General features: G+C 46.3%; 1 protein-coding gene across 2 annotated transcripts in view; it reads left to right on the top strand.

Moving 5' to 3' along the window:
- The first annotated feature begins 2,400 nt into the window (after positions 1 to 2,400).
- The window catches only part of BOK (BCL2 family apoptosis regulator BOK), a 41,647-nt gene continuing 33,653 nt past the window's right edge, over positions 2,401 to 10,394 (top strand). Inside the window, exons 1-2 of one of the 2 annotated variants that reach the window (XM_066621198.1) lie at positions 2,401 to 2,605; positions 4,421 to 4,706. In XM_066621198.1, the coding sequence (XP_066477295.1) occupies positions 2,597 to 2,605; positions 4,421 to 4,706 (295 nt within the window). In that variant the 5' untranslated portion in view covers positions 2,401 to 2,596. Of the gene's footprint in view, positions 2,606 to 4,331; positions 4,707 to 10,394 lie in introns of both variants that reach the window. The other variant, XM_066621199.1, reaches the window with a different exon arrangement.

Here is a 10,394-nt window from a genome sequence, read left to right as displayed (position 1 = left end):
TGTCCTGGAAAAAGAGGACATCTGGTCCTCTGATTGGGGGGGGGGTGTCCAGAAACCTCCACAGGGTTAGACACGTTGGCTGGGGAAAACCGCTACTAAATCCAGGAAGAGTTGTAGGAAGAAAGCATGGGACACCTTTTGGATACATTGTCCCAGAACAAAGCAGGTAACAACATCCTTTTGAGGGCCATATCCTAATCAACTTTCCAGCCCTGGTGTAGCTGTGCCTATCTGGTGTACATTGCATCCTATAGTAGTAGTTGGCAACCTTCAGTCTCGAAAGATTATGGTATCATGCTCTGAATGGTGGTTCTGGAACAGCGTCCAGTGTGGCTGAAAAGGCCGATTCGGGAGTGACAATCCCTTCCACACTGGGAGAATCTTGCTGAGGGAGAATCAGCATGGCTTCTGTAAGGGTAAGTCTTGCCTCACGAACCTTGTAGAATTCTTTGAAAAGGTCAACAGGCATGTGGATGTGGAAGAACCTGTGGACATTATATATCTGGACTTTCAGAAGGCGTTCGACACGGTCCCTCACCAAAGGCTGAAAAAACTCCACAGTCAGGGAATTAGAGGACAGGTCCTCTCATGAATTGAGAACTGGTTGGAGGCCAGGAAGCAGAGAGTGGGTGTCAATGGGCAATTTTCACAATGGAGAGAGGTGAAAAGCGGTGTGCCCCAAGGATCTGTCCTGGGACCGGTGCTTTTCAACCTCTTCATAAATGACCTGGAGACAGGGTTGAGCCGTGAGGTTGCAAAGTTTGCAGACAACACCAAACTTTTCCGAGTGGTGAAGAGCAGAAGTGATTGTGAGGAGCTCCAGAAGGATCTCTCCAGACTGGCAGAATGGGCAGCAAAATGGCAGATGCGCTTCAATGTCAGTAAGTGTAAAGTCATGCACATTGGGGCAAAAAATCAAAACTTTAGATATAGGCTGATGGGTTCTGAGCTGTCTGTGACAGATCAGGAGAGAGATCTTGGGGTGGTGGTGGACTGGTCGATGAAAGTGTCGACCCAATGTGCGGCGGCAGTGAAGAAGGCCAATTCTATGCTTGGGATCATTAGGAAGGGTATTGAGAACAAAACGGCTAATATTATAATGCCGTTGTACAAATCGATGGTAAGGCCACACCTGGAGTATTGTGTCCAGTTCTGGTCGCCGCATCTCAAAAAAGACATAGTGGAAATGGAAAAGGTGCAAAAGAGAGTGACTAAGATGATTACGGGGCTGGGGCACCTTCCTTATCAGGAAAGGCTACGGCGTTTGGGCCTCTTCAGCCTAGAAAAGAGACGCCTGAGGGGGGACATGATTGAGACATACAAAATTATGCAGGGGATGGACAGAGTGGATAGGGAGATGCTCTTTACACTCTCACATAATACCAGAACCAGGTGATATCCACTAAAATTGAGTGTTGGGCGGGTTAGGACAGACAAAAGAAAATATTTCTTTACTCAGCGTGTGGTCGGTCTGTGGAACTCCTTGCTGCAGGATGTGGTGCTGGCGTCTAGCCTAGACCCCTTTAAAAGGGGATTGGACAAGTTTCTGGAGGAAAAATCCATTACGGGGTACAAACCATGATGTGTATGCGCAACCTCCTGATTTTAGAAATGGGTTATGTCAGAATGCCAGATGCAAGGGAGGGCACCAGGATGAGGTCTCTTGTTATCTGGTGTGCTCCCTGGGGCATTTGGTGGGCCGCTGTGAGATACAGGAAGCTGGACTAGATGGGCCTATGGCCTGATCCAGTGGGGCTGTTCTTATGTTCTTATGGGAGCAAGTGCAGTCTGTCCCTGGTCTGTCTCCCTGGCTATCGGCCTTCCTTCTTTGCTTCTTTGCCTCAGTCTGTTGGCTAAGTGTCTCTTCAAACTGGGAAAGGCCATGCTGCACAGCCTGCCTCCAAGCCGGCCGCTCAGACGCCAGGGTTTCCCACCTGTTGAGTTCCATCCTAAGGCCTTCAGATCCCTCTTGCAGATGTCCTTGTATCACATCCTATGGTGGAGGGTAATTATGGAAGCCTCCAAAAGGTAAGGGAACATTTGTTCCTTGCCTAGGGACTGCATTGCAGCTGCACTGGCAGTGGAAAGTTGGATAGGATTGGGCCCTGAGACAGCTCACAGTTGTGCCCATTTCACAGACAGGGAACAGAGAGGCCTTGCTGTCTGCAAGGGACATAGGGGTTTTTCTCACATGCAGTCAAGCCCCTCCAGAAGGAATGTGCATGTGATACTGTTTCTTGGAGGCTGGGATGAGAAGCAACCCCCTACCTATCCCTGGCGCCTCCTTAAGAGCGAGGACAAAGGGGCGGGGAGATTCTTCCTAACGAGCTGGAGCTCCGCCTCCCGGTTAATTCACCTTCCTTACAAGGCTACAGCCAGGAGTTCTCCTCCCTCTCCAAAGTCGCAGGGCGAGAGCTGGCAGCGGGGAGGCTCAGTGCAGACTGCGAGAAGGAGCGCGGCTGGGACGAAGAACCCGGCGCCGCGCAGCATCGCCCGCTGAACCTTCTCCTCGTCTCTATGCAGCCGAGCCCCTGGAGGAGGAGCGGGCTCCTCCCGGGAAGGGAGTATCAAGGAGGTCTCTGGGGGCTGGAAGTGCATGAGAAAGGTAAGTGGCTTGCTAGCTCTGGCTTACTTTATGCGCTGCATCTGCTGTGGCTGGCTTGTTTTTCCGCCTCTGGTGCATTTAGAGTAGACTAAGTAAGGTGGGCAGTTCCTCCATCCCAGTCTCCTGTCACTGATGTGGGACAGCAGGAGGCTTCCAAGCCCATCTTTGTGTCCCCAAATGACAAAGTGCATTGTTGAGCATCGGTTATTCTTACTGAGACCAAATTCAGGTGATGGTTTGGGTTGCCGCAATCCTACACTCACTTTCCTGGGAGCAAACCCCATTGAACACAATTGAACTTTCTTCTGATTAGGTGTGCCTAGGAATGTGCTGTTGGTACCCAAATGCTATTTATGACTCTGATTTCAAGTGTGTGTGTATTGGGAGGGCATGCCTTTATGCTTTGGAAAGATCTTACATTATGTGTTCACGATGGCATTGCTTGTCCTGCAAGGAAATGGAAAGAGAAAAATGGAAAGAGAAAATAAGATTTTTTTTTGTGTTTTAATTTGTTTTTAAGTGGGTGGGTTGTAACATATGATGTGCTTTGATGCCAGTGACATTCAGGTCAATTCCAACTTGTTGAGCAGGAAAACTGGTGTGGCAACCCCTGGTCTTCCTGCAGATACATCATTGCCTTACCCTGAAACAGAGCCTGGTCCATCTAGCCCAGTGTTGCCTGATGTGACTCCTGGAGGCTGTCCCTCAAGGGGGAGCTCTTCCAGTTCTTGTAGTCCTAGGTGCCAGAGTTTGAACCTGTGGCCTTGTGCATGCAACGCTATAAGACCACCTTGGAGCCTATATTTCTCTTGTTTATACCAGGATCTGAGATCAATAAAATGAGTTTGGCTGCAAGCCTATGCATACTTACCTAGGAATAAGTTCCATTAAAGTCAGTGGTGCTTAGATCTGAGTAGACATGCATGGGACTGCACTGTTATTCTGCTAGGAATATTTGGAGTGTACTAAATGGTGCTTCAGTGTTGGGACTTCATGGAGTGATCCTTGCAGTCCTACAATACTATGATTCTTTATGAATAATGCCAAGTTGATCCGGTGCTTCTTTCCTTAGTTGGAGATTGATTGTAGTTCAGTTTTTGTTTTTTGCACCAAAAAGCTTTTGGGGGATTTCCCGTGGTGAGTGAAGGCCATGCTGACAACATGTTGCAATCCAGATCTCCCAGAGAGCCATGTTTTGACTCAGTGGCTGATGTGATTTGGTGTTTTGTTTTGTTTTTTGCAGATGTTACTGCTGTTGGAATTTTGTGTTTGCTTAAGGTTACTGCAGTCTACTTGGCAAGATGTGCTTTCTGAACATAAACTTTACAAAAAATAATTATTAGACTCTGGAAATCAATTTTAAAACTGCTGATACTTAGGAGGGCTAACAGAGGAGTGGGGGGGGGAATGGAATTGCAAGTCTAATTTTGTGTCTTCATCCCCTGTTGGTCTCTGAAGCATCCTAAAATCTGACGAGTGTGATTTGTGTTGGCTTTTATTTTTGCAAGTAACTAATTCCTGACCTATAGGGTTAGCTCTGCTGAAGTTGACTGAAACCTGTTGGTGATGATATATAGTCTGTATGGTTCATTCATACTTCCTTTTGGCTGAAATTCTACACATAGTTTCCTGGAAAAATTCCGCTGTGAATACAGTGGACTTACTTCTTAGTAGACATTTCTAGGATTGCGCTATTAATTAACGTCTTCATTTTCTTACCAACCAGGTAGCTCAGAAGCATGTTTGTTGTAAGGGCTGCATTGAATCCAGACTGCAGTGAATCCTTCTAAGCAACACTGATTGATTTCTCTCAAGGTACCCCACCAGCACACTCCTCATGACAGCAAACTCCTACATGTTTGGGGCAAGGTGATGAAGATGGAAGTACTACGCCGTTCTTCTGTCTTTGCTGCAGAAGTGATGGAAGTGTTTGATCGGACTCCCACGGACAAGGAGCTTGTCTCTCAGGCGAAGGTGCTGTGCAGAGACTATATTCACTCCCGATTGATTCGGGCAGGAATTGGCTGGAACAAGCCTGAATACAGTGCACCTGTTCCTGGTGGCAAGTTGGCAGAGGTGTCCCACATACTTCTGAGATTAGGTAAGTAATCTCATTTCAAATTGTCGGAGTTGCTGTGAGAGTAGCACTTTAGAATTTTGGAATGTCTGGGTGGATCTGGGGAAAATCTTGGGTGCTGAGAGGTTTCGACAAGATATTAAGAAGTCCCTAGAGAACGAACTAATTTCTGTTTGGACATCCAAGTGAATGATGTTTAGTCATATTCTTCAGTAGCTGTTCAATTAGGGAAGTCACATGCCCTTAAAATAACACAAGCATGGTATGCTTGGCCCAGACTTCTGGACCACCCAATTACTCATGTGTGCTTGAAAAGAGAGCACTGCTAAGGCCAAATTAATATAAACAAATTGCCAGCGCAGTTTTCTTTTGTATAGGGTATGTGTATAAGGCCCTGATTGAGGCAGGTGGGTTAGAAAGATAGGCTCCCTACTCCCATTGCTGCCATAGTTCCAATCCAGATCAGACCTCTACATGCATGGTATTTACAAAAGAAGGCAGCCCTGGCAATTAATGTCACTTTGGTCCTTAGAATGTGTACCGAGGTACAAAGATTTAGCCATAAACCCAAATGTGGAAGTGCCCTTAGTGCGTTTTAAACATGGGTGCCATATACTGTTGTCCATGTGCTATCCCCATTGAATTTTTCCTAGTTTGCCACAGAGTGCTGATTGGCTGAGTTCTGTTTGCAGAGGAGTTGCAGAGTGCTGATTGGCTGACCTGTGGGTCAGTCTCTAAGCTGCTTTCGCCCCTTCTTGGAGTCTTTAGAAAAGCTTAAGAAAAAACACTGAACAAACACTTTATACGGGTGCTGGAAAAGCAATACCAACTGTGTGTCCGTGTCCATGTGTGTCCATGTACAGCTGTATGCAGCCTTGTATTATTCTAGACTTCCTAAGTCACAGTTGGGGGGGGGGAGAGACAGAGAGTTACGTTTTTGAAAAGCAGAGCATGTCTCAAAAACACATAAATTAAAAATATTTTTATTGTGAATGTATGTAAATGGCACCAGTTAGGGGAAAACTGTCTACATCACAAAATAAATGGTTCATTCATGACTATTTTCATTCATTAATAAAGAAAGAACAGTGAATAAATAAAACAGCAGTAAAAAACATCTTAAATTGTTTGTTTAAAATCACTTTTTGAATGTAACTGCTAACACTTGCATCGACGACTGGCAACTTCCGCTTGCCTAAGATGGCGTAGGTGGAAGGTTGAGGAGGAAGGCTACTGGGAATGTGTGAATTACTGCAACTGAAAAGGAACAAAGAGGCTGCATAAACTGACGGAGAAAGTGGTGGGCTACTGTTCTGTGAACACCATCACTGTTGTACTACGCCCAGCAGGCGTTGCACAGGGCTATGCTGCCAGCCTAATGTGCGGGAGCACTTGAGAAGTTTGACAGCATTATTCCAAAAAGCATGAGCATAGCAGCCCAATCCTAACTAAATCCTCACACGGCGATGCAGCAGTGCTGGCGCAGCTGCTGCTGTACCCTGTGGGGGATTTTCAGCTGCTGGAGGTCTCCTCAGGATAAGGGAGCATTTGCCCCTTTGCCCCAGGGTAGGCCAACAGCCACTATGGGACAACCCGGACCTGCACGTTTCGTAACTGCTGGTGCAAGTTTGCATTGTTCTGTGGAGGTGGATCAGGCCCAGGAGGGGGGGTTGGGATTCAGTGTGTGCCAATCCTCCCTCCTCCATCGCAGCCCCATTTCACCTGGCCCTCCCATGTTCTGCCTTCCCCCACCCCTTTCAGTCCCTCTCCACCTCCCTCCAACCCCTTGTGCAGGCTTAGCTGCTCCAGTGTCTATGTGCCACTGGTACCCAGGAGGCCACTGCAGCCTCCTCACTGGCAGGCCTGTAGAACGCATCTGTGGAAGCGGCTTTGTGACGGCCATAAAGCATCCCCTGCTGGCGCAACTCTGTTATGCCGGCAGGGGAGGGGTTTAGGTTTGTGCCATAAATTAGGTTTTGGTATTAACTAAACGTTCTTCCAAAAATTCCTAAATCAAGCATGTGTAAAACGAGGTGTGTATATTTGTGTGTGTGTATATTGCTCATGGTAGGCACACTCATTTCTCTTTCATTCTGCAATGATATGATGGAATAGGTTTGCAGGTTTTCATTGTGCTTCAAAAACCTGAGACATTATCTTCACCAGAAGTGACAGTAGGATGAAAGAAACAAAAGTCTGCACCAAAGGCAGCATTATTATTATTATTATTAACAGTATTCATATACCGCTTTTCAACTAAAAGTTCACAAAGCGGTTTACAGAGAAAAATCAAATAACTAAATGGCTCAAACCTTCAACCATACCACACTTGAGATTCTGAAGAACAGCCTCTGTCTCCAGATGCATTTAAAATGTGGTTACCTCACTAAGGTTTGCCTACAGCCTGCCTATAATAGATTAGTTTAACATCTGTTTCTGCTAAGCAAATGTTGGCTTTCAGTTCCCCTTGACTGTAACTGATGGTGAACAGAAGGGATGATGAACTGGGGAGCTGCCAGTTCAGTTGCATGCAGTTTTGGTATTTGTAATAGTTGCATCCCCATCCCAGAAAACATTGCAGTGCCAACAATCCAATGCCATTTGACTTCAGTGTGTGGATCTTTTTTCTTGAGCACAACAGTTTTTTGTTGCTCTTGTTTGGCTTTGCTGTTGGTGGTGACACCAACTAGTCAGTGCTTGAACACAATTGGCAGCCATGTGGCCAAGGAACTTTGCATCAGTAGAGGAATTGGGTGCTGTTGCTTCAATTTGCTATTGCAGAAAAACTGAATGAACAGTATTTGGTGCAAAGCTCCTTGGGAACTCTGGCTGTCAGTTGTATTCGAGTTGCATTAGAGGCAGCCTGGCAGCGGCAGCAGCAGCATGGAGGATAGGATTGCACCATTAGAAATGGAAAGCTCTTTTGTCTGTCAGACATACAAAGAAGACCCCCCATAAGAATGTCTCATATAAAATTTTCCTCTGGTTATCCAGGGTAAGCATTCTGAAATGTTACACATGGATTCCAGGTGTTTTGAGCTTCACTGTATCACATCCATCATGGAGGGAATAGGGTTGCCCATAAGAGTGAGAAAAAGGAGTGGTCACAGCCTTTATGCTGATCGTTTCTAGACAGCAGTGTCTAGAAGGGTAGTGTCTAGAAGAACTCTTTGAAGGGCAGGAGCTTGTCATGACATCCTGCCAAAGACACATTTCACCTTCTATAGCAACAGTCAACTTTAAATGTTTTAATTGGTGTTTTCTTCTCCTTACTCATTCCTGCTTTGAAACTTTCTATAAATATCTAGCTCTAGCTCATTTCTTTCCAAGCTCTTGGAGTGGGTTGCAAAAGTTTAAATCAAACATATAAGAACAACATTTTAGAAATCCCAAATAAATATAAAAGTGCTAGCATAATAAGACTAGCTGCTGCACGTTTACTTGGAAGTAAGTCCCACTGTGTTCATTGAGACTTTCTCCCATTGTTTGTAGCTATAAAGTGCTCTAAGGCAGCCCTTTGAAAAGAGAACATAAGAACATAAGAACAGCCCCACTGGATCAGGCCATAGGCCCATCTAGTCCAGCTTCCTGTATCTCACAGCGGCCCACCAAATGCCCCAGGGAGCACACCAGATAACAAGAGACCTCATCCTGGTGCCCTCCCCTACATCTGGCATTCTGACTTAACCCATTTCTAAAATCAGGAGGTTGCGCATACACATCATGGTTTGTACCCCGTAATGGATTTTTCCTCCAGAAACTCGTCCAATCCCCTTTTAAAGGCGTCTAGGCTAGACGCCAGCACCACATCCTGTGGCAAGGAGTTCCACAGACCGACCACACGCTGAGTAAAGAAATATTTTCTTTTGTCTGTCCTAACCCGCCCAACACTCAATTTTAGTGGATGTCCCCTGGTTCTGGTATGATGTGAGAGTGTAAAGAGCATCTCCCTATCCACTCTGTCCATTCCCTGCGTAATTTTGTATGTCTCAATCATGTCCCCCCTCAAGCGTCTCTTTTCTAGGCTGAAGAGGCCCAAACGCCGTAGCCTTTCCTGATAAGGAAGGTGCCCCAGCCCCGTAATCATCTTAGTCACTCTCTTTTGCACCTTTTCCATTTCCACTATGTCTTTTTTGAGATGCGGTGACCAGAACTGGACACAATACTCCAGGTGTGGCCTTACCATCGATTTGTACAACGGCATTATAATACTAGCCGTTTTGTTCTCAATACCCTTCCTAATGATCCCAAGCATAGAATTGGCCTTCTTCACTGCCGCCGCACATTGGGTCGACACTTTCATCGACCAGTCCACCACCACCCCAAGATCTCTCTCCTGATCTGTCACAGACAGCTCAGAACCCATCAGCCTATATCTAAAGTTTTGGTTTTTTGCCCCAATGTGCATGACTTTACACTTACTGACATTGAAGCGCATCTGCCATTTTGCTGCCCATTCTGCCAGTCTGGAGAGATCCTTCTGGAGCTCCTCACAATCACTTCTGGTCTTTACCACTCGGAAGAGTTTGGTGTCGTCTGCAAACTTAGCCACTTCACTGCTCAACCCTGTCTCCAGGTCATTTATGAAGAGGTTGAAAAGCACCGGTCCCAGGACAGATCCTTGGGGCACACCGCTTTTCACTTCTCTCCATTGTGAAAATTGCCCATTGACACCCACTCTCTGCTTCCTGGCCTCCAACCAGTTCTCAATCCACGAGAGGACTTGTCCTCTAATTCCCTGACTGTGGAGTTTTTTCAGTAGCCTTTGGTGAGGGACCGTGTCGAACGCCTTCTGAAAGTCCAGATATATAATGTCCACGGGTTCTCCCGCATCCACATGCCTGTTGACCTTTTCAAAGAATTCTATAAGGTTCGTGAGGCAAGACTTACCCTTACAGAAGCCATGCTGATTCTCCCTCAGCAAGGCCTGTTCATCTATGTGTTTTGAGATCCTATCTTTGATGAGGCATTCCACCATCTTACCCGGTATGGATGTTAGGCTGACCGGCCTATAGTTTCCCGGGTCCCCCCTCTTTCCCTTTTTAAAAATAGGCGTGACATTTGCTATCCTCCAATCTTCTGGTACCGTGGCCGTTTTGAGGGACAAGTTGCATACCTTAGTCAAGAGATCTGCAACTTCATTCTTCAATTCCTTAATAACCCTTGGGTGGATGCCATCAGGGCCCGGTGACTTATTGATCTTTAATTTATCAATGAGGTCTGAAACATCTTCTCTTTTAACCTCTATCTGACTTAACTCCTCGGTCAGGAGGGGCCGTTTCGGCAGCGATATCTGCCCGAGGTCTTCTGCCGTGAAGACAGATGCAAAGAACTCATTTAATTTCTCTGCCATCTCTAAGTCTCCTTTTATCTCCCCTTTCCCTCCCTCACCATCCAGAGGGCCAACCGCTTCTCTGGCGGGTTTCCTGCTTCTAACATATTTGAAGAAGCTTTTATTATTCCCCTTAATGTTGCTGGCCATGCGTTCCTCATAGTCTCTCTTGGCTTCCCATATCACCTTCTTACATTTCTTTTGCCACAGTTTATGTTCCTTTTTATTCTCCTCATTAGGGCAAGACTTCCATTTACGGAAGGAAGCTTCCTTGCCCTTCACAGCCTCTCTAACTTGGCTGGTTAGCCATGCGGGCACCCTCCTGGATTTAGTGGAACCCTTCTTTCTTTGCGGTATACACCTCTGCTGGGCCTCTATTA

This window comes from Tiliqua scincoides, chromosome 3, assembly GCF_035046505.1.
Source record: "Tiliqua scincoides isolate rTilSci1 chromosome 3, rTilSci1.hap2, whole genome shotgun sequence".
Taxonomy (NCBI): Eukaryota; Metazoa; Chordata; class Lepidosauria; order Squamata; family Scincidae; genus Tiliqua; species Tiliqua scincoides.
This window is presented reverse-complemented; position numbering and strand designations above follow the sequence as displayed.